Below are 25492 nucleotides of genomic sequence, written 5' to 3' on the forward strand. Positions count from 1 at the left end.
ATAGAAAAATAGGAAGGCAAAATAAATCATACAAATACCGGGATTGGGGAGGGGGGGGGGTACGAGCTTGAGCTTTATCAGACTACATAAATTTACCGACTATATAAAGTGAGATTTTTCTTCTTGTTTCGGGGTCTGACATTGATTCATTGCTATTTGATTAGATTTTTCGTTATCCAAACCAAGTCCATTCAAGTGACTTAATACTTTCAGGTAAAATTCCCGCTATATCACCTCAGTCTCATCTATTCCAAGTATCTTGTGCTCAAGGGTCTCTAATTTCAGTCAGAAGACAATTTGTAAAATATATTAAGGGGACGGAATGGGAGGGACCCAGAGATTTGGTCTATCTAGATCCTTTTCTCTCGGCATAAAATAGTAGTAGGCGAATTAGTACTTATCTTTTATAGCGACAAAACTCAAGAATTACGCTGTATAAAACTCGAGAACAAACCGGTTTCGTCTGTCTAAATTAAGAGACAACTAGCTGTAATTCACTGGAAAACAAGTGGAGGATCACAGAATACATTGGACTAGTATAATTTTCGCTTTATATTTGCACATTAGGGGTGGGGAGTTGTAAAGTATTTGGACAGTATGAAGTTAGAAAACAACTCTTTCTTCGTAATATGCAGAATAATTGTAGTTAACACATTTTGCATGCAGACCCGATATACTTAAGAGAATCTCTGCAAATCCTGTACACTATGCAAATAGTGCTCAAGAACATTCCGAAACTGTTGAATCTTACCAAAACCCGACACTTAGTACTGACGAATAACCGACTCGACTGGCATTATACCGATTGTTCTATTGCCATCCTGGATATCTTAACCATTTAATACTCTCAGCTTTCAGTGGAACACTGAAACGAAGCCAGTAATTTATTTTCTGTATCACTTTTTATTTGGTTTGGCCACTGAACCATTCCTGTTCTCACAGGTGTTGAGTCGGCGTGATCACCATACAGTTATTTTAGCGAAGATTTTCAACAGCAGTCAGTTTGAGAGCATTATTTCTGCTGTTGGTTTTAATGCAGGTCAGTCAGTCTCCGAGGAAAGTTATGTTTTTGAGAAGAAATGTGCTGAAATTTTTATTAGCCTTGGTAGTGTTATTTCCTATTTGTGGTCCAGGAACGCAGATTTTACTTTACCAGATTATGCACCTACTCTATTTAAGGTGAGTTTTTTTTTGTGGTTCTGCAAATGCTTGAACAGAAACTTTATATTTTTTTGTTGCATGTTTGGTGTAAATTTCAAAAATTGTGACCCCTTGGCGTGATTTTGACTGTAAAAATTAGTGTCTAAAATCAATAGTAATATGGTAAAATATGTTATTAATTTGTGGTTCAGGAATTCAGGCTTCTCTTTGCTAATTATATATTTATTATTTAAGGTGGTTTTTGTTACTATGCAAATTTTGGAGAAACACTCCTCATTTTTCTGTTGTATGCGCGGCGCAATTCCGCCTCATTCGATGTGACATTCACGCTTTTCTGAATTTTTGACTTCTGGCTGTGATCTGCACCGTTAAAGTCAATTCTAAAATCAGTAATTATAAATCATCTAAAATAAAAAAATTAATAATAATAAAATCAACAATCATAAATCTATATGTGTTAAAGATAAATTTGTGAGTTTCAGTAATAATATTACATGCTGAGTACGAATACAATGCGTATTCTCGAATACAATGCGAATACGAATACAATGCGAAATATATGTATAAATATATATATCAGCGTGCCAGACTGGGCAGGTATATTTTAGAATTGGTCTCATGTGATTTTTGTAGTAAGTAAGTATTGCACTTGCATTGCAGTTGACCTTACTCATCCATACAATCACCTAGGACAAAATAGTATAACCAATCCATTAGCCAAGTAATCATGTCCAAAATTAAGCAAAGTTAGCATAAATAAATGTACGTCGTTGTATAACTACAAGGAAAAGCACCTTGCTTTAATTGCTAATTTAAGGTGCTTAAATGAAGGTAACAGTATATCCCCCAAAGTCACTGGCAATGCACGCTTTTATATTCCCTCAAGTTTGTTAGTTTGATCTCTTGTGAGACTAGCGTGCCAGACTGGGCAGGCATATTCTAGAATTGGATTCATCTAAGTTTTGTAGTAAGTAAGCAATGCATCTTTGCTTAGATTAAACCGGCGTAATTTTGCCAAAGACCTTAATAGAGGGATAATTTGGGAAATTTAATGATTTATATGGTCGTTTCATGCAGTGCTGCAACAAGTACTCCAAATTTTTACTTAAGTATCGGTACTCATTGTTTTTTTATTTAAATATCAAGTAATAAGTGCTTTCCAAATTCTTACTTAAGTATCAAATATCAATTACTTGCCAAAATTGTAATTAAGTAACACTTCAAGTATTTATTCTATATATATATATATATATATATATATATATATATATATATATATATATATATATATATATATATATATATATATATATATATATATATATATATATATATATATATATATATATATGTAACCCATGCATAAAACCTATGCAAGACCCTTCCTTTGCCTATAAAATGTCCTCTGTCATTCCTCTCTTGGAAATCTTAATCAAGAACCAGAATTTCCGTTTTATAGTTTTTAACCGTTTCCCTTGTTCGGCTGGTACACACCCAATGAAGTCCAAGAAAATAATCTTAACCAATTTTCAACACAACGGCTTGAAAGGAAAAGACTCAAAATATTTAAGTGCAGTCAAAAAACTCTTGATTGGATCAGACATATCACATGACAGGATTAACACAGTGTACGTAGAGTTGAACTTCTGGCGATTAGTGTTCAATCAAATCTGGCACGTTTGAAAAAATACAGCGTTATTCTGAAACATATGGGAATGATGTAAAGAATATTGAAAGTATTGTTTTCCTTTGTTTGGCTGGTACACACCCAATGAAGTCCAAAAAATAATCTGAACCAACTTTCAACACAACGGCTTTAAATAAAAAGACTATCAAAACAATTAAGTGCAGTCAAAAAACTTCTGATTGGATCAGACAGATCACATGACAGGATTAATACAGTGCACATAGAGTTGAACTTCTGGCGATTAGTGTTCAGTCAAATCTGGAACGTTTAAAAAAATACAGGGTTATTCTCAAACATGTCGGAATGGTGGAAAAAATATTGAAAATAGAAAAATAAACTTTGGATTGGCTTTAAAACAGATAAAAGGTAATAAAGTAGTTCGTTCTCTGATTCAATAAGTAAAAACCATTGAAAAAAAAAAAAAAATCAAATTTAAAAGTAAGGAGCCAAGTGAGTCAGTTGCTGACTTTTTTAATAAGAGAAATTAAATCTCAATAACCAAAAATCAATTGATGGCATGTCTCGCCCTCGGAACCTTTACAAGGAAACTGCCTCAAGTTTTCAAGTTAAATTTCAGACTGGCTATGAAAATGTATGGCATCTATATCCTTTGGCTGGTTTTCACTCAAGCAAGCCGCATGATGTGTAGTCAATTCAGATGGTCGGTAAAACTCCCTATAAACATATTTTATAAAATCACGGGCCTGCAGCAAGCCCGCTGATTCAGATGCATTCTATACGGCTGGTCAAACTGCAGAATGAATGAATGAATCAATGAATGAACTTTTTCATTATCCGTATTAATTCTTTTATTATCCGTAAAAGTATAAAAAACACTAAGTACGGAGTATTATAAATAAACAAAAACAAAACGATAAACAGCAAGAAAAAAAATCAAACTAACAAAAGACAACATGGACTAATTAACCAGTATCAATATGGAAAAAAGGCTGCAGAGGGTCGTAAACGTGAATAAAGTAGACAGTCTTTTTACATAAATCATCACTGGAAGACCGAATCCAAGAAGGCTTATCTATTAAACCAAATCGAGCAATTATTTTTCTGTTTTGGTGCCATCTAGGAAACCGGAGGAGGATTTTGCAATATCTGAAATAAGCCGCATGTAGAGTATGGGAATTTTTCTTGCGAAACAGATGAGCCATGCCTGATAAAACAAAAGCACAGTGGCGCAATAAGCGTTATAAATCGTGCACAAAACGATGCGGTTGTAACGGGTTTTGGTTGGGGACATTTTTCCGTAAGTGGAAAAGCCGTAAGCGTACGCATAGGTTTTTCACGGCTTGATTCACTAAGGATGAAAAGGTAGTGGAAAGTGTTGGACCGAAACACAGACCAAGCCAGCTAACTAAAGAAGAACATGGCAGAACTGAAGTCCCAGCAACAAATGGAGCGACCGCATAAGGGCTATTAAAACAAATAAAATCGCATTTAGACGCATTAGCTGACAGTTCAATCTTAGATAGCTCATTGGTTAATATAGTAAAATTGGAAAGCAATCCACGGCGAGTCCGGGCAACAAGAAGAACGTTGTCTGCATATGCAACAGAAGACAAACCAATATTACCGTAAGAAACAAAATCTTTTAAGGGGACGCAGGCACGATGCAAGCGCTCATTTAAATATACTAGAAGACAATACGGCAGAAGTTCAAACCTATCTATTTCTAGCTGTAGTTTTCATAACATGAGGTGGCGAAAACCACGAGACTAAGTCGAAAATCTACCGAGAAAAAAGGAACAAAACAAGAGCTAAGAGCTCATATGGCACTTGTGACGAGGTCGGAAGAGCCAAGAGCTCATATGGCATGAGCTCTAGCAAAATTATAAGAATCAATAGACTAATTTAAAAGAAAAATCAGAGGCTTAATGCTGGTTGGCATTTAAAATAAGAGCTCTGAGACACAAGATCCTTTTAAATATCAAAATTCATTAAGATCCGATCACCCACTCACAAGTTAAAAATACCTCATTTTTCTAATTTTTACTCTCCCTTCAGCCCCCCCCCCCAGATGGTTGAATCGGGGAAATCAACTTTATCAAGTCAATTTGTGCAGGTCCCTGACACGCCTACCAATTTTCATTGTCCTAGCACGCCCAGAAGCACCGAACTCCCCAAAGCACTTGACCCCCATAACTACCCCAAAGAGAGTGGATCCAGTCCGGTTTCGTCAATAACGTATCTGCGACATTTGCTTATTCTACCCATCAAGTTTCATCCTGATCCCTCCACTCTAAACGTTTTCCAAGATTACCTTTTTCCCCCTCCAACTCTCACCCAATGTTACCAGAACTGATCTGGGTTTTAAATAAGAGATCTGAGACATGAGTTCCTTTTTAATATCAAATTCAAAATACCTCACGAACCTTCATCTGCTCTTAAGTTAAAAATACCTCAATTTTTGCAATTTTTCCGAATTAACATTCCCTCCAGCTCCCCCAAAGAGAGCGAATCCATTTCGACTATGTCAATCACGTATCTAGGACTTGTGCTTATTCTTCCCACCAAGTTTCATCCTGGTCACTCCACTCTAAGCGTTTTCCAAGATTTCCAGTCCCCCCCAAATCCCCCCAATGACACTGGATCCGGTCGGAATTTAAAACATGAGATCTGAGTTACGAGTTCCTTCTAATATGAAATTTCATCGGATGAAATTCAAGATCCGAACACTCCTTCGTAAGTTAAAAATACCTCATTTTTTCTAATTTTTCAGAATTAACCCTCCCTCCAACTCCCCAAAAGAGAGTGAATTCGTTCTGTTTATGTCAATCACCTATCTAGGACTTGTGCTTATTTTTCCCACTAAGTTTCATCCCGATCCCTCCACTCTAAGCATTTTCCAAGATTTTAGGTTTCCCCCTCCATTGTCACCTGATCCGGTCGGAATTTAATGTAAGAGCTCTGAGACATGATATCCTCATAAATATCAAATTTAATTAACATCCGATCTAATTTTTCCAGATTAACCGCCCCCCCCCAGATGGTCGAGTCGAAGAATTGGTAAGTCGGAGAATGTCACTTGGGGAATACCAAGTGCCATACAAAGTAATTTTTCTCTGGGAATGAAATATTTGGTTGAATGTTGGCTTCAGTATGACTTATTTTGGAAAAGGGTTATTTCCAGGCTTTGGGCAAGCCATGGGTGGAAGTAGTTATAGGTCCTACTAAACTGAAGGAAAACTCGACTTTCTTAAAACTTGAAACCCCCCTCCCCCTATTTTAGATATGGCTTGTGATATCAGAGCTCGATATGAGCCCTGATTCTTGTCATCCTTGGCCTAGCTTTCATTTGGATCCGTTGCTCCATTCGCAAGTTATGCTAAACTAAACCAAAAGCCTCACTGAGATCCATCAATCTCTCGCAAGCTACACTGAATTAAATGAAAAACTCAACTTTTAATTAAGCTTGGGTCTCCATCCCAGGACTCAATGCATACCATACTCCTAGGCATCTTTATTCAATTTTCATCGAAATTCATCTCCATATGCAAGTTACAGTGAATTAAATAAAAAAAACATGAATTTTTTTTAACACTTAAAGCCCCATCGCCCTAATAAAGCTCAATTTTAAATCCAAATAGTTCAATTTCAATACAAATCTGACTGGCGGTTCTCCCGCTATACTCGATTGCACAGACGGGCGGACAGACAGACAGATCTCAAAAACCTATCTTGATGCATATTTTCCACTATCCAAATAGGTGATGATACCTGGATGATGATATGCCATTTTTTCCTTTTTTTGGATCCAATTAGCCAACATGGCTACCTAAGACGTTGCAAAATCCGTCCGTCCGTCTGTCTGTCTGTCCGTTCGTCTGTGTTGTCACGTATAGGGGGAGAAGCGCTGGTTTGATTTGGATGAAAATTTTGATGGCCAGATTTGGTGCCAAGGATCATGAGACTCATCAAGGTGAAAGATGAAGACCCTAGCTCAAATAAAACAGGGGGGAGAGGGCTTTACCTGTTAAAAACAGTTTTTCGTTTAATTCAGAGTAACTTGTGACGTAAGTGATGGATCTGAATGAAAATTGAACCAAAGAGGCCTAAGACCATGACACATATCAAGTTTTGAGATAAAGACCCTAGCTCAAATTTAACAAGGGGGAATGGGTTTTAATTCCTGAATGATTTAAGTTTTCTGTTTAATTTAGTATAACTTGCAAATGGAATAACGGATCAGAATGAAAACTAAACCAAAGATGCCTAAGATCAGGACTCGTATCAAGTTCTGGTATCACAAACCCAATCTCAAATAGAGCAAGAGGGGAGAGAGTTTCAAGTCTTAAGAAAGTTGAGTTTTCCTTTAATTTAGTAGGGCCTATAACTTACGAATGGAGTGACAAATCTGAAGTCAGATTCGTCTGAATACCTGAATTTACTGGAACGAATTTGACGAAATACCACTGCATTGAATCCAGCTAGAATTGCCTAGACTTGTTTATTGCAGACAACATTTAGATGGGCAAAGATTCATAGCTTCAGTAGTTTTACCAATAATATGGTCCTGAAGATGATGAAATGGTAGAGATCTGGTTCAGTTGACGAGATGACAAAACTTAAACACTAATATCAGAAATATAAACCCAAATTGACAACAGTATGTAACATTTAGCACAAAACAAGGGATTTTACCTCACTGTCGACCAGTGAACTGTGAAATAACAATTTTCTTTGTTCTATAACTTTTAAACAAAAATTAAACCAAGTGTTAATCATACTATAGTTTTTTCGTCAAAAACAAATACCTTATTTCATATCCAAAAATAGGGCATGGAGCTACATCTGAGTTTACTCTAAATCTAAAGGTGATGTTTTCTTGTACATTGCCAAAGCACACACAAACACAATTTTCGTGTCAAAGGTAAAGTATTTGAAAAAGAAGTACATTAAAAGTATCTTAAGTAATAAGTATTTCGTAATATTACTTAAGTATAAGCACAAGTAATGGAAAATTTTACTTAAGTAGTACTTCAAGTAAAAGTACTTCAAGTAAAAGTGCTTCAAGTAAGTGACAGCACTGATATATATACATATATATATATATATATATATATATATATATATATATATATATATATATATATATATATATAGAACATACATACATATAATAAATACTTCAAGTAGTACTTGTAGTACTACTTAAGTACAATTTTGGCAAGTACTTGGTACTTGATACTTAAGTAAGAATTTGTAAAGTACTTATTACTTGATATTTAAGTAAAAAAAACAATAAGTACTTAATACTGGATACTTAAGTAAAAATTTGGAGTACTTGTTGCAGCACTGCCCCTGAACCACAAAGGCCGTTTAATTAGAATAAATAGCTCTTTTGAAATTGCAAAAATACTTTACCGTAAAGAGTGAGGTATTGAGGAGGAGACGAACCCCCTCATATATGTCATAATTTCTGTTCATTTCAAGTTTTAATGTTGCTCCTTACTTCAGTTAAAAAACTTGTTTTTACATTTAATTTCTCATTGTTGTTTTAAATAATGCTGGAAAATTCAGCACCCCTTCATGGAAATTCTCTTCCCCCCTGATAATTTCCTCCATGGGACGATCCTCTCACGTGACCCCCCTCCCTACACCACCATAAAAAACAAAACGTCATTATACTTTGTCAGTAACCAATACTATATTTAAACAATGGGCAAAGTTCATAACTTGCAGCCCGTCTCCCGGGGACTTTGAGGGATTAAGTCGTCCTCAAAAACATATTTATTTGGTTTTCGAGCATGCTCGACAAAATGGATAAAAATTTTGATCCGGTGACGGAAAAAATGAGCGTGGGAGGGGGTCTAGTTGCCCTCCCATTTGTTTGGTCACTTAAAAAGGGCGTAAAAACTTTTAATTTTTGTTAAAATGAGCTCTCTCGCAACATTCTAGTACCACTGGGTTGTCACAATCACCCCTGGAAAAAAAACAACAACAAAAAACAATAAATAAACACGCATCCGTGATATTTCTTCTGGTAAAAAATGCAAAATTCCACATTTTTGCAGATGGGAGATTGAAACCTCTACAGTACGGTTCTCTGATACGCTGAACGTGATGGTATAATTTTCATTAAGATTCACTAACATTAAGATTCTATGACTTCTAAGGGGTGTTACCCCCTTTTTTTCAAAAATAAGGCAAATTTTCTCAGACTCGTAACTTTTGAGGGTAAAGACGAAACTTGTATATTTAAAATCCACATAAAAAGTCAATTCTTTTGATGTATATATTGGTATCAAAATTCTGTTTTTTAGAGTTTCGGTTACTATTGAGTCAGGTTGCTCCTTACTAAAGTTCGTTACCACGAACTGTTTGATGGTGAATTTTGATTTTTGTTATTATGTTCTTTTCCTTCAGTCTGCATTTAGTCTTCAGAGTGGGAACACCTGTTTGGATTCATTGGATTTTAACTTGCTGTGAACTAAAATTAATTCAGTGACCATAGCTAATTAACGCGTCGAAGGGTAAAATGTATGTCATGTGAAAACCTGTTTAGTGAGAAGATATAACAATTGTAATAGCCGGCTTGGATACGGACTTAGATTCTGGAAGACAATTGAAAAAAAAATGCCTGTGGTAATTAGGGCGAGAGGGATACGGAATGGGTGAATGTAGCAAAACTGAACTTGTATGGAATTCGCTACTGAACTCTATTACCCGATCACTAGCGTGTGGATTAAACACAGAAGTTTTCGTTAATAGAGCAGTCGAGTTCTTCTCTCATGAATCTATCCTTGATGCAAAGAAAGTGTTGTGGACACTATGAAAATTTGGGATACAATGATAGAATGAGAACAGCTAATAAGGACTCTGAAAATGTGCTTGATTTAGTGAAGGCCGTCTATCGATGCTCTAAAGACAAGAAAGTTTTGCCTAGATTCGTCATATATGAGCCCGATGAAGTACCCGAGAGTGTCGATGCAGTTGGTGCTTGTATTACGACTAAAGTGAACCAGATGTGTAGAAAGTTAGACAGCGTCACGGAACATCTGAAACAGGCTCCAATGTTGTGGCCTACTGGCGTTACTACAAAACAGCATTTCACCCCTCTACCATACTTGGTCATAGTGAAAAACCCTCTGAAGTCTCTTGAATCTCCCAACGCCCGTAAGACTTTATTCTGACTACATGTGGAAAGCTAAGTGACAATATAGTAGAGCTCAAGAAAAATAAGCACGAGTGGAAAGTAATAGTCAAATCAAAGGATTCCGCTGAAAAGATTGCTAATGCCATGAAGGTAGGAAATAGTCCAGTTGAAATAAGCGTCAAATCAAAGAGGTTTTTAGGAGTTCTGCGATTTGTCCCAAATGATCTCAAAACAGAAGATGTGGCTAAGTTGATCCCATCCTGCGAAAAAGCTGAGCAGATCGGTCAGTCCCGCACTTTTAGACTTTATTTCCCATCAAAAGAAGCCTTGGAGGCTAATATGAAGGAACCTCTCAAGATCGGGTTTGAATGCTTTCGTATTGATGTTATTCAAACATTACCACACCGTTGTTTCAAATGCCACTGTGTAGGATATCTGGCGGCCGATTGTCATAATGCCGAGGTCTGTTCCCAGTGCGCAGGCTCCGACCATAAAAGTACCAAAGAGCAGCCATGCATGCAGAAGAAAAGATGTGTTGTGTGCAAAGCTTCGGGTCACTCATGCTATTCAGTGTCCTGCCCCGAAAATCGGAAATTGACTGCTGAACAGTACAAATCTAACAGTTTTCAATGAATATTAATGGTTTTCTTTCTGTTATGTCATGGAATATTAACGGTGGCATTCTTGATAAACTACCAGTCCTGGAAAAGCTATGCGAATCCTTTAGTGTCATCTGTATTCAGGAACACTTTTCGACGGATTTGAATTCTCAGCTTTTATGCCCTTCCTTTAATGTAACAGTACATCTCTCCCCTGCAAGAAGATTTAAAGCTAAAGGAAGGCCAAGCGGTGGTTTAGCCGTCCTGACAACTTTTCAATCAGAATTGCTTGAAATGTGTGATTGCTATCTTGCTGTGACGGTTGATAACTTGGTAATAGTCAATCTTTTATCTTCCAACCAATTACAGGGACGAAACTTCTGAAAGAAATTTTACTATTGCTTGCAGAAAGGTGGCCAAACTGTTAAAAAAGATCGAGAAGATGAACAGAATGTGTATACTTATTGGAGACTTTAACTGTGATCTACTTGAGAATTCAAGTGCTAGAGCTGAAACGTTTCTATCTATTCTACCAACCGGCTACTCGATTGTACCGAAAGACCGAAATTATTCGTTTATTTCAACTCCTGGAAACACTTCTAATCTTGACCATGTAGTCTTTCTCCATCCTCCCAATCCAGATCTTATTGTGAAAGTCGGCTTGGAAGGTGAATATGTGACCATATCCCTTTGTTCCTGTCGATCCCCGTCCAAGATACTCCCTCTTCTGAATTTGCCAAAAGGAAATCTAAATTTTTACGTGTTAAATCTTGGGACATGATTGGTAAGGGTATTCTCCAAGGGGAGTGTGACTTCATGCTAGATAAAATCCGTGTTCCGTTTCAACTGCTCCAACGGCAACCTGGGATGGACAAGTCTGACATTCGAATTGAACTGAATTTTTATTGTGCGCAGATTACCCACGCTCTAAAAAATGTCGAAAAATTCGCTGTCCCAGTGAGAACGTGTAGATCTGGAACCGAAAAATTTGGATGGTCCAGTAACGAGAGCCTCAAATCCGCTTGTCAGTCCTCTAAATTTTGGTTACATCTGTGGAATGATTGTGATATGCATAGAAACGGAGTTGTAAATACTTTACGGTTACTTACTAAGCGGCACTTTCAGAAGGAGCTCAAAGCTCACCGGGTTGGCCAAAGTGTTGCAATTGCGGAATCGATCTCGAATGACCCTAATAAGCTATGGAAAACTCGTTTGCCAAATAATAAAACTCGGGAAAGCAAAATTACAATTAGTGAGTACCAGTTGCATTCATATTTCAAAAGTCAGTTCACCGAACCTGACGTTAACATTCTCAAGAAATTTGAAACGGATTTAAATAATCGCTTATGTACTCCTGGACCGGGTACCTTTGTAGTAAGTTGTAGTGAATTACGTGATTTTATACCAAAGCTTAACAAAAGACAGTCCATGGGTTATGATGGCATATGCGCCCTTCATTTACAAAATGGGTCTGATTAGCTTATGTGTCATCTTTCTTTGTTATACCAAATGATTTTTTGCTGCGGTATGGTTCCAGATTCTTTTTGTGTTGGTCTTATTTCACCGATTCTAAAAAAAGGGACTGTTTCAATCGTTTTTGCGAAGGTGTTTATTATAATTTATAACCTATGTTCTATCTGTTACATGCCTCCTCATCAGTTTGGCTTCCAGCCTAAGCTTGGTTGCTTCCATACCCTAAAATGTCTGTGCAATTTGTTGATCGATGCAGATAAATCCGGTGGTACTCTAGCGCATGGAACATACGATGCTAGTAAAGCATTTGATTCGTTGTTGCATCCCCAAGCAATGAATTAGCTTTTGAACCGTGGTGTATTGCTAGACTTAGTCAGACCTCTTTTGTACATGTACCGCCATATGAAAGCAAAAATACGTATACCTTAGTATTATTTTTTTTTCATTTTTCGGACCCAACGAGTATGATAAGGCTCCATATTAGGGGCGCTGACCCTCCTAGGGCTTGGGAGCATACACCATATTTAACTTTTTCTTGTGGGGGCTATTGGGCAGACTGTCCTCTTCAAATTTCTTTAATTTACGTATTTTTTCTATTTTCTTGCCGTATATTTTTTTTCAAGTCATTGACATACAGGGGACTTTAAATATCATATAGGGACACAGGAGACGTCTCACACACCCTTAGAACCCTTAGACAAACATTGATTCAAAATTAATAGACTTGAATTTCAAATTCAATTTGTAATACCCCCCCCACCCTGAGGGGTGCTGTATATCAACACAAATAAAGATACGTTAACCTCGTATTTCCTCTCAAATTTAATTTCATTTGAACTTAAGGGAAAAAAAGAATCATTTTCTAAGGTGCATTGACAATATTGAAATTTTTGGAAAGCTTTCTTCTTTCACAAAAGATGAAAACGTGAAATAATTTTAGACTTCCTTTCCCGTTCCATAAGAAAAGAAAATTTTGAATTCATTGGAGAGCCCTCCAGCCCATCTACAAGAGATGATCTGATGCTAGAATTACTTACTAGATAAATTGAGAGGTGTTATTTCTCAACACAAAGTTTTCCATTTCCAGATTATTTACTTTTTATTTACACAAGATATACTAAAAAAAATGTTATTTCTTCAAATAAACCTGTATACTCACGTAGTTATTGAGCTACGACTTTTTTCAAATGTCAAGCTTAACACCCAGTTCAGAATTCAAACTTCTTATATATTTTTGAAAAGTAGGGTAGGTCTAGGTGGGTCACCATTTTCACGGTTATTATGGCGAATTCTGAATTTTTTTTTACAAAGGGGTGTTTCCTAAGGTCACCAATAAGAGGGCGGGGCCCTTGGGAAGCAAAAAGACATTAACCAAAGGATTTATGAGAAATACTCCCGTTTAAACCATGGTGGAAACAAAGCTCATGGAAGCTCCAATATCCTTAACACCCAAGAAATGTCTTGGTGGGGCTCATGATAACGTTCTCGAGCTCTACATCTTTGTGCCCGTTTGACCGGATACATGTGATTACTGGATTTTATTTCGCATAGAGAAAGGTCCGTTGTCTTCAATAGTTAGTGCACTATCTCCTCCAGCACCTAAATCGTAGACATAGTATGTTACAAAACTATTCCCCGGAATCAAGAAGTGTCAAAACCGGCAAAGCTAATCGTCGTTTTGTGACTGTCCAGCGAGAAAACCAAATTGGGGTCTGGAGACCAGCCATCCTGTTCTTTCACACGCCCTTCCTGCTTACCTTCCCCGGATTTTCCCAAGTACCAATTTTGAGCTGGGTCCACTCTGGCAGAACTTACAGAGTTCGCCACTGACCCTCGTCCCAAACCCAATAACTGGCCACATCAGCCGGTATATATATATATATATATATATATATATATATATATATGTATATATATATATATATATATATATATATATATATATATATATATATATATATATATTTATATATATATTCTACGGCCAGAAATTGTGTCAAAGTAAACAGGCGTTCTCTTCTAGTTCTTGGCACGAAACCACATTTTCGCTACAGAGACGGCTGTAAAGGATTCTCTATTTCTCTCTTCTTTAGAGTCTAATGGTAGCGTTGGCCTACAATCTGGGGTTCCACCGGTAGAGGATCTCAAGCGTCTCTAACTTTTATAAAGTTTGTGTGTGGATTATAAAAATGTTTATTTATACATATAATACAGTAAATGTAGACAAAACGAGGACAGAAACAGACTAAGAACTGAATAAAGTAATCTAAAACGGTGGCTTATATTCACTGAAACAATAAAATAATCATCGAAGCATGTGACCGGAACTGACCTATTTTAATCTGTCAGTTACTGCAAATATTCAGAATTTATAACATTAATGTAGTCATATAGGAAATGTGCATTTCACAGAACTTGAGATTTTAATTATTTATCTAACCTACTTTCAAAGTTTACAGGGCTAATTTGCCATCCATTAAAATTGCTGTTATTGAATATTTATCAAAATTTGTTTAGAGCCTTTTTATTGAACTAACCAGTCTTAGAGGGAAAAGAGAAAAGCCAGGCGATGGCGTTTTTTTCCTTGAAAAATTTAGTGTGTTCAAAATAGGTTCAGATAGACCTATTTAAGTCTATATTAAAGTTATGCTATACTGAATATCAAAATTTAGGTTTGGCTCTTAACAGAGATTAAGTAATAAAAAAAAACAAGTTTTTTTTAACTGAAAGTAAGGAGCGACATTGAAACGAACAGAAATTACTTCGTGTATGAAAGGGGCTTTTTCCTCATCAACACCCCGCTCTTTACCCTAAAGTTTGAATCTTTCTCTCATCTCTTCTTTTTAAAACAGTACAAAACTTTAGCGTAAAGAGCGGGGCGTAGATGAGGAAGCAGCCCCTTTCATATACAAAGTAATTTCTGTTCGTTTTAAGTTTCAATGTCGCTCCTTACTTTCAGTTTAAAAAAATCTTGTTTTTTTTTATTTAATTTCTGAACATTTTTGAATCAATGCATGTTTTGATTTTGGGTCTTTGCAGAGGAATAATTAAAACGAAATTTGCATATTTATTTTTTTGGGCTAAATGGCTTTCTTATAATTTTGATCGAATGATTTTGAGAAAAAAAGAGCATGGGAGGAAGCCTAGTTGCCCTCCGATTTTTTGATTTATTAAAAAGGCAACTAGAACTTTTAATTTTTTACGAATCTTTTTATTAGTAAAATATATACGTAACTTATAAATTAGCTTACGTAAAGAACTTTTATATTCTCATGTTTTTATTACATATACGAGTGGTTTGGCCCCCTCGTCAGTACCTCGCTCTTTACACTAAAGCTTAATTTTTGTCCCAATTCACAAATGACCCCTGAATCACAAAAGCCGTAGAATAAATAGTTGAAATTACTAAAAATACTTTAGCGTAAAGAGCGAAGTATTAGGATGAGGTGAGCCCTTCATATAGGTAATAATTTCTGTTCATTTTAAGTTTTAATGCTGCTCCTTACTTCCAGCTGAAAAACTTTTTTCATATTTATTTTTTCATTGTTTTTTTTTTTTAAATAATGCTAGTAAATCCTGCGCTCCCTTCATGGAAATTTTCTTCCCCCATGACAAATTCCTCGATGGAAAGTTCCCCCAGCACATCCTCCTCTTCTCAACCCCTCCCCCAACCAAAAAATCCTCCTGAAAACGCCTGTACCCTTCCCAATAACCTTTACTTTATCTAAGCACTGGTCAAAGTTTGTAACTTGTAGTCCCTCCCATGGGGACTGTGGGGGAGTAAGTCGTCCCCAAAGACATAGTTACAGGGTTTTTCAACTACGCTGAATAAAATGGCTATCTCAGAATTTTGATCCGTCGACTTTGGGTAAATAATTAGCGTGGGAGGGGGCCTAGGTGCCCTCCAATTTTTTTTTGGTCACTTAATAAGGACACTAGTACTTTTCATTTCCGTTAGAATGGGCCCTCTTGCAACATTCTAGGACAACTGGGTCGATACGATCACCCCTGGGGAAAAAATAACAAACAAACAACTAAACACACATCCGTGATCTGCCTTCTGGCAAAAAATACAAAATTCCACATTTTTGTAGATGGGAGCTCGAAACTTCTACAATAGTGTTCTCTGATACGCTGAATCTGATGGTGTGATTTTCGTTAAGATGCTAGGTCTTTTAGGGGGTGTTTCCCCCTATTTTCTAAAATAACGCAAATTTTCTCAGGCTCGTAACTTTTGATGGATAAGACTAAACTTAATGAAACTTATATATTTAAAATCAGCATTAAAATGTTATTCTTTGGATGTAGCTATTGGTATCAAAATTCCATTTTTTAGAATTTTGGTTAATATTGAGCCGGGTCGCTCCTTACTACAGTTCGTTACCACGAACTGTTTGATACTAGTGATTTTAAAATGAGTGGCACTTATTTCTGATTTCTCTGGCGAGAATCCGACTATCTTCATTCATTCCAAAAGTAAATTCTACGCTCACACTAACAAAATGATACCGAGTCCCAAGCCCCTCAGACCTAAAAAATCCTGTGCTGAAGAATCTTTACTTGACATTAGACAAATGTGACGTAGTTCACTGTTTAGTTACTTTACTTTCATTCTTTTATGATGAAAGAATAAAACAAATTAGTAACTTCTAGATTCTCAACGAGAACACTATATATTGTTAGTCGTAGGAATTTGGTGAGTGATAGCCTAGCTTTTTGAGTTGAGTTTATTGGAGATTAATATTTTGATTTTATCTGTTGTTGCTTTATAAGAGAAATATTGGTACTTTCGTATTATTTGGTACACGTTCGAAAAGCGAAGTTTGGCGAATGCTAATGAAATAAAACAAAACATGATGAAAATACAATACTTTAATATAGTAGCAACAATGTAGTTTTCCACCGAGCCGAAGCTAATTATCTAGTATAAAGACCGTGAAAACCAGTTATCGTCTCATCTTTGCGGTCCAAATTCTCGAATGTCTACCATATAATACGGAAATATCTCTGATCGAAGAAGCCATTTTTTAAATATCGCAGATCCTTCTTTTTGATTAACTGATACTCTTTCTATTGTAGATGTTTTAATGTCTGATAATTATTTTAAAGCTTCATATAACTAGATTAATTTCGTCTATATTTTGTAACATTGTATAATGATGTGAAACTGCATATCAGCTGCTAAGAAAGAGGAGCAATTGGTCATTTTACCGGCGGGGGGATTAAATGCCTTAAAGAGTGCATTCGGCTTTGCAAATATCTTAACTCTCATTGGCTTATAGGGAGGGGGTTGGGTTATAAAATAGTATCTAATACCTCTTGATTCCCAAAAAATTTTCTGGTCTGTGTCTATGTGATAGATGGTGTAGTAGGGGGATCTTTCTGTACAACAGTCTTTTTCTATGCATCACAGTATACTATATTCACATGCCTACCTGCACTGAGGTAGAAAAGGGGAGGTGGAGCATCATAACCCTAACAAGGATATTTCTTGGGATTGTGGCAAGTGCTACCAGGAGCTTTGTTTTCAACAATCGAAAAGTTTCTCTTTTCTAATGGCTCAATGTGTTAAATCAGGGAATCCTATTCTACATGTTACAGTGGCTTCACTATGTTTTTAAACTTCCATTCATGTAAATAATAATACTCTTCTTCGTCCACCAACATGTTTTAGTAAAAGAAAACGATAATAAGAACTTATTCAACAAAACTATTGTTTATCGAAAATTTTGACTTGATTTTGTACTTTTTTCCAGAGTTGTATTTTAAACTCAGAGTTATAATTTATAAAGAGAAAAACAGAAAATATGGGGCACTATTAAATAGTTTACAATTATTGATTTTTATAATTTAACAGCTAGAAATCAGGGGCTTATGTTCCATTATTATGTTCGAAGTCTTACTCTTTCTCTCAATTCTACTTTATAAAACAGTAAATATAACTTTAGCGTAGAGAGCGGGACGTTGAGGAGGGAACAGCCCCTTTCATGCACGGATTAATTTCTGTTCGTTTTAAGTTTTAATGTCGCTCCTTACTTTCAGTTAAAAAACTTGTTTTTTTATTTAATTTCTGAACGTTTTTGAATTAATGTATGTTTGATTTTGGCTCTCCGCTGATAAATTATTAAAATGAAATTTGCATATTAATTCTTTTTTTTTTGGCTAAATGGCTTTCTTTTAGTTTTGATCAGACGATTTTGAGAAAAAGGGTGGGGGAGGATGCCTAATTGTCCTCCAGTTTTTTGATTACTTTAAACGGCAACTAGGATCTTCTCTTGGAAGAATTTGTCATGGGAGAAGAGAAATTCCATGAAGGAAACAGGGCAAATTTTCCCAGGCTCATATTTTTTGATGAGTAAGACTAAATTTAATGAAACTTATATATTTAAAATCAGCATAAAAATCTGATTCTTTTGGTGTGTCTATTAGCATCAAAATTCTGTTTTTCAGAGTTTCGTTTACTATTGAGCCGGTTTGCTCCTTACTATAGTTCGTTACCACGATCTGTTTGAAAATATCAAAAATTAAATGAAACACAAAATATTTTCAAATGAAAGTAAGGAGCAATATTAAAACTTAAGATGAACAGAAATTACCTCGTATATGAGGCAGACTGTCCCTCCTGAACCTCTTGCTTTTCAAGGAAATGTTTGACTTTTTGTCCCAGTTCTTTAAGAAATCCTGCTGAGACACAAAGGCCATTGAAATGCAATAGTAACAATTTTGAAAAAACTAAAAACTTTAGTATAACGAGTGACTGGTTGAGGAGAGGACGGCCCCCTTCATATACGAAATAATTTCTGTTCATGTTAAGCTTTAGTGCTGGTCCTTACTTTCAGCTGAAAAAGACAATTTGTGTGATATTTTTTTCAAAGATTCAACAAATACCTAACACATTTTTTCTCAATTCATCAAGTGTTTTTTACACCTTTGTCCATATATTTTATTTTTCTCCCAGTTCCTTATATGCTTTCCAGTTCATATCATACAGTTTAGCATATACTAACTTGTTATTTATTTTTCTACATTCATTCTCTTTTTTCTTAAAAATATCGCCTCGCTACACTATTTTTTTTCAACTCCATGCTGAAACATGGTGAAGGGCTTTTTTCCACTTCGGAAGTTCTTTTTTGTAGCCGGGTGAAGCAATTTTTGGGAAGTGAAGTAATATTCGTGGTCTGTCAGAACTAACTTTTAGCATGGTAGTGTAAGAATTCCCTGAGGATTAACACAATTTCTTGGGCCCTTATTTTTTATATATACAGAATCTCTAAAGCGATTAAATGCTTTGGAGATATCAATGCGAGTTCATACGAACGAGTAAAGTGAATGGAAGAATAACAGCTGGTATCAGAAACAGAGAAGATCTTAAACATTAAAAAATATCTTAGGTGCATTTTTCATGAACTGCAAATGTCAAACCTCAAAATTTCGTTGTTGGTTTTCTAATCATTTTTAGATCTGGAAAACTGCATATGCACCATGTACCTTCTATTTTTTACATGCAGACAAAATAGTGACCCGAACTGAAATTTATTCCTATAGAATAAATAAAAAAAAAGTTTGTTTTAACTAAAAGTAAGGAGCAACATTAAAACTTAAAACGAACGGAAATTACTCCGTATATCAAAGGGGGCTTTCTCCTTCTCAACCCCCCGTTCTTAATGCTAAAGTTTTTTATTGTTTTAAAAAGTAAAATTGTGAGAAAGAGTCAAACTTTGGCGTAAAGAGCGGGGCATTGATGAGGAGACTCCCCCTTTCAGATACCGAATAATTTCTGTTCGTTTTAAGTTTTAATGTCACTCCTTATTTTCAGTTAAAGATACTATTTTTTATTTATTTAATTTTAGAACATTTTTGAATAAATGCAGGTTTTTATTTTGGCTCATCGTACATGAATAATTAAAGCGAAATTTGCATATTAATTTACTTTTTTCGGCTGAATGGCTTTCTCGAAGTTTTGATCCGATGAATATAGAGAAAAAAAAGGGATGAACGAGGGAGCTTAGTAGCCCTTCTATTTTTTGGCTACTTAAAAGGCCACTAGAACTTTTAATTTTTTTTTACGAACGTTTATATTAGTAATAAATAAACGTAACTTACAAATTAACTTTTGTAGCAAACTTCTATATTCGTATAATTTTATTACGTATATGAGGGGGTTCACAAAGGCCGTTTAATTAGAAGAAATACATCTTTTGAAATTACCGAAAATACTTTAGCTTAAAGATCGAAGAGTAGAATAGGGGACGAATAGCGCGTTTGCTATAAGTTTTAATGATCTTCCGTACTTTCACCTGGAAAAAAATTGTTTTTTTTATATTTAATTTCTGAACTCTTTGAATTAATGCAGGTTTTTATTTTGGCTCCCCGTACATGAATAACTGAAAGGAAAATTTGCATATTAATTTTACTTTTTCGGCTAAATGGCTTTCTCAAAGTTTTGTTCGGATAACTTCGCGAAAAAAAGGTGTGAAAAAAATTTATTTACAAACGTTTTTATTAGTGATATATATGCGTAACTTACAAATTAAATTGCATAAAGAACTTTTATGTTCGTATTTTTTTTACGTACATAAGGGCATTCATCCTCCGTCAATGCCTCGCTCTCTATACTAAAGTTAAAATTTCGTTCCAGTTCTTTTAGAATGGCCCTTGAATCACAAAGGCCATTTAATTAAAAAACAGCTCTTTTAAAATTACTATAAATACTTTAGCGTAAAGAGTGAGTTATTGAGGAGGGGACGAACCCCCGCGTATACCTGATAATTTCTGCTTATTTTAAGTTTTAATGTTGCTCCTTACTTTCGGTGAAAAAAAATGTTTTTTTAACTTAATTTCTCATTGCTTTTTTTAATGACGTTGGAAAATCTATTTTCGTCCCCTTGACACATTCCTCCATGGAAAGATCCTTTCACACCCCGACCCCCCCCAAAACCAGAAAAAATCACCCTGAGAACGTCAGTATACTTCCCAATAGCCAATGCAACATGTAAACTATAAACATGTAAACTAAATGTAAAATATAGGGCTGCAAAGTTCATAACTTGCAGCCCTTTTCCCAGGGACTTTGGGGACTTTGGACTTTGGTCGTCCTCAAAGACATTGTTATTAGATTAATCGACCATGCTGAACAAAATATCTATCTGAAAATTGATTCGATGTCATTCGAAAAAAATGAGGGTGGGAGGGGGCCTAGTTGCCCTCCAATTTTAGGATCACTTAAGGGCACTAGAAATTTTAATTTCCGTTAAAGTGAGCCCTTTTGCAGCATAGTCCCTGTGAAAAAAACACGCATCCGTGATCCGTGAAGACACAAAATTCCACGTTTTCAAACAGTTCCTGGTAACGACCTGTAGTAAGGAGCGACCCGAACCAATACTAACCAAAACTCTAAAAAACGGAGTTTTGAAACCAATAGTTACATCAAACGAATTTCATTTTAATGCTGATTTTAAATATATAAGTTTCATCAAGTTTAGTCTTACCCATCAAAAGTTACGAGCCTGAGAAAATTTGCATTATTTTAGAAAATAGGGGGAAACGCCCCTTAAAGGTCATAAAATCATAACGAAAATCGCATCATCAGATTCAGCGTATCAGAGAATCCTACTGTATCTACAAAAATGTGGAATTTTGTATTATTTGCCAGAAGACAGATCACGGATGCGTGTTTCATAACATAACGAAAATCGCATCATCAGATTCAGCGTATCAGAGAATCCTACTGTATCTACAAAAATGTGGAATTTTGTATTATTTGCCAGAAGACAGATCACGGATGCGTGTTTATTTGTTTGTTTGTTTCCTTGTTTTCCCCAGGGGTGATTCTATCGACCCAGGTGTCCTAGAATGTCGCAAGAGGGTTCATTCTAACTAAAATAAAAAGTTCTAGCGCAATTTTTAAGTAACCAAAATAATTGGATGGCACCTAGTCCCCCTCCCACGCACAGTTTTGCCCAGAGACACTGGATCAAAATTTTGAGATAGCCTTTCTGTTCAACTTAGTCAAACACCTGATAACTATGTCTCTGGGGACGACTTAATACCCCAGAGTTTTCGGGGGAGGGGCTGCAAGTTACAAACTTTGACCACTGTTTACATAGAGTAATGGTCTTCAGGAGGACATTTTCACGTTGGGGTTGGGGTGGGTCGGGGGGAGGTGGTTTTGTGGGAGGATCTTTCCATGGAGGAATTTTTCATGAAGGAAGAGAATATTCATGAACGGGGGGGGGGGTCTAGCAATATCTAAAAAAATGAGAAAATAAATAATTTTCTTTTTCAACTGGAAGTAATGAGCAGCATTAAAACTTAAAACAAACATAAAATATTACGTATATAAGGGGGTTGTTCTCCTCCAGAATACCTTGCTCTTTATGCTCAAGTATTTTAAGTAGTTTCAACTATTTGCTCCACGGCATTTGGGATTCAAGGGTCATTGTTAAACATTTGGGACAAAATTCAAGCTTTAGTGTAAAGAGCGAGGTTTTGACGAGGGGGTGAACCCCCTCATATACGTAATAAAAATACACAAATATAGAAGTTCGTTACGTAAGTTAATTTGTAAGGTACATATATGATTCGTAAAAAAAATAAAAAAATCTATTTGCATTTTTAAGTAACAAAAATTTGGAGGGCAACTAGGCTTCCTCCCCAGCCCCTTTTTCTTATCAAAATCTCCCGATCAAAACTATGAGAAAGCAATTTAGCGAAAAAAAAAATTAGTATGCAAATTTCGTTTTATTTATTCATGTGCGGTGAACCAAAATCAAAACATGCATTAATTCAAAAACGTTCAGAAATTAAATAAAAAACACAATTTTTTTACTGCAAGTAAGGAGCGACATTAAAATTTAAAACGAACAGAAATTATTCCGTATATGAAAGGGGTTGTCCCCTCCTCAATGCCTTGCTCTTTACGCTAAAGTTTTTTTTAACTATTTTAAAAAGTAGAGTTGTGACAAAGAATCAAACTTTAGCGTAAAGAGCGAGGCGTTGAGGAGGGGACAACCCCTTTCATGTACGGAATAATTGCTGTTCGTTTGAAGTTTTAATGTCGCTCCTTACTTGCAGTTAAAAAAATGCGTTTTTTTTTTTAATTGGAGATAGGAGCTTGAAACCTCTACAGTAGGTTCTCTGATACCTTAAATCTGATAACATGATTTTCATTAAGTTTCTAGTACTTTTAAGGCTTATTTCTCCCTTTTTTGGGAAAATAAGGCAAATTTTCTCTGGCTCGTAACTTTTATGGGTAAGATTGAACTTGATAAAACTTATATATTTTAAAATTAGCATAAAAATACCATTCTTTTGATGTATATATTGGTATCAAAATTCCGTTTTTTAGAGTTTCGGTTACTATTGAGCCGGGTCGCTCCTTGCTACAGTTCGTTACTACGAACTGTTTGATAATGATGCCTGTTACTCTGTATAGCTCTAGGGTAGTAAAAAAAGAAACAGCAAAAAACAAGTGAACACACATTTGAATTTTTCACCTGGGAAAGTTTTTACTTTTATTTAAATAGGAGCTTGAAACCTCCATTATAGGGCTATCTTATATGCTGAATCTAACATTGTAATTTTAATTAAAATTACTTGGCTTTTGAGTTTGTTTCCTCCTTTTTTTAAATATGAGAAATTTTCTCATGCTCGTGACTTGATGGATAACATTAAACTCAATGAAATTTACGTGTTGTAAATGAGCATAAAATGGCAATTCTTATGGTATATTAATTGGACAGTACTAAAATAGACATTTTTAAATTTTGGCTACTAGGGGCCCTAGATGCTCTTTACCTTAGTTTGTTACTCAAACTGTTTGATTATTTTTTATTTTCCCTTCAGCTTAGAAATTTAACGTATGGATAGAACTTTCCGGGGAATTTGCGGGGGAAATTGTCTGGGGAGGGAAGCCTTGCTTTGGGTAATATTTTGTGCGGGGAAACTATCCGTAGAGGAGTCGGGAATCAACCTGCCACCGTCTTTGAAAATCGTTCATAAGGAATTGATGCAAAAGACGATATTTTTGCTTAAAGAGTAGGAGGGAGTAGCCATCCTTATTTCAAAATAGTCTTTACAGCATCGAAACCCGTATCGACTGTTAATCTGGGTTCATTGATAAAGCGTGGATAAGCAACAATATCTAGCAGTTATGAGAAGTCTATTAGCACGATTGCCCTGTGGCCGCTGCAGGTTGTTCCAGAATCTGAATCAGGTGATATTAATCACTTCACTGATTTTCATTTAAAGATTATTTGTACTCCTAAGACTAACACTTAGAAACTGGTATTATATTTATACAATACTTCTGTCAAAAAAAAAAATCATAAAAATTTAACTGGGATGCATTTGAAACTTGACTTCAATTCGTGAATAAAAACTTTATTGCATAAGTGTGTCCCCTTCTATTACTACTTATTAAAAGAAAAATCTAAGAAAATTAAAGAGCGAAATAAATACCTAAGGCCAAAAAACTAAAAAACTTAAGACCAGCAGAAATAAATTTCTATAATAATTCAAGCTTAAATCGACAAGTACAACAAATATACAATCATAGCAAACATAGAGATAATAGGTACTAATATTAATGAATAAATAAATCTTGCAACGAGGAAAAATTAAATTAAATATTCAACTCAAACTTAAAACGAGCAAAATCAGTACAGATAGGAGTTTGAGTACTGCCCCCTCCCCCTTTCTCTAGCTGTAAAAGGGGAAAGCTTATTGAATCATTAGTGGTTTAGTGAAAACTTGAACAAATGAACATTCTCTGAAAAGAACTAATAAAAAGAAAGTGAATATTTGATATATAATGACATTAATTGCTGTCATCCCTGTAGGCATAGATATTTAACCTTTAGACTATTTTAAACAAGACAGATATTTCAAATTTCAATCATATGTTTCTTGAAGGATGCATGCAAAAAGTGCCCAGGATGGGGCTAGTAGCCCTCCATTTACTTTTCAACATCCTCCTTAACATATCCTCAAAGTTTCAAAATAATATCGTCAGCCGTTCTGAAAATATCGCAGATCCTTCTTTTTGCTTAGCTGGATGTACATAGTGCTTTTTGATTGCATACCACCAAACATTTCCCCAGTTTCTCCTTAATACCCTTAGGCTTTTCGGATAGACCCAGAATCAAACATTCCCAATTTTCTTAATAAAAAATCTTAGCTGTAAGCAATGGTTAAATTACACCATTTACCATCCTTGACTGGGGCTGTCGGGAACATCGCATTCCTGGAGGAATAGGTATAAGGCTTTTGGTTAGTTTGAACAAACCAAAAATTTCGAAGTCTTGATCAGTGTTGAGCAGAGAGGGTACCCAAAACAGGATTGCCACCTTGCACACTTTTAGTGGGAAGTGCACCCTTTTTGTACCTCAGAGGGGATCCGGAAGAGTGAGAATCACCCATTTTGGGTGTTGGTTTTCAGTCTCTTTGAAAATCAGTTGTTGGCTA

General features: G+C 35.6%; 2 protein-coding genes across 5 annotated transcripts in view; both read left to right on the forward strand.

Annotated features, from left to right (window-relative positions):
* Window positions 1-14817, forward strand: part of LOC136027631 (interferon-induced very large GTPase 1-like) — a 144922-nt gene extending 130105 nt beyond the window's left edge. For 2 of the 3 annotated variants that reach the window (XM_065705054.1, XM_065705055.1), the window contains 2 exons: window positions 943-1179; window positions 14052-14815. In XM_065705054.1, the coding sequence (XP_065561126.1) occupies window positions 943-1179; window positions 14052-14186 (372 nt within the window). In that variant the 3' untranslated portion in view covers window positions 14187-14815. Of the gene's footprint in view, window positions 1-942; window positions 1180-14051 lie in introns of all 3 variants that reach the window. The other variant, XM_065705056.1, reaches the window with a different exon arrangement.
* LOC136027629 (interferon-induced very large GTPase 1-like) overlaps window positions 1-25492 on the forward strand; it is a 49357-nt gene that overhangs the window by 8875 nt on the left and 14990 nt on the right. The window contains exon 1 of one of the 2 annotated variants that reach the window (XM_065705050.1): window positions 16700-16724. The exons of the other annotated variant lie outside the window; for it this stretch is intronic. The gene's annotated coding sequence lies outside the window, so the exon portion shown is untranslated. Of the gene's footprint in view, window positions 1-16699; window positions 16725-25492 lie in introns of those variants that run through there. 2 annotated transcript variants of the gene reach the window in all.

Source organism: Artemia franciscana, chromosome 5 (genome assembly GCF_032884065.1).
Source record: "Artemia franciscana chromosome 5, ASM3288406v1, whole genome shotgun sequence".
Taxonomy (NCBI): Eukaryota; Metazoa; Arthropoda; class Branchiopoda; order Anostraca; family Artemiidae; genus Artemia; species Artemia franciscana.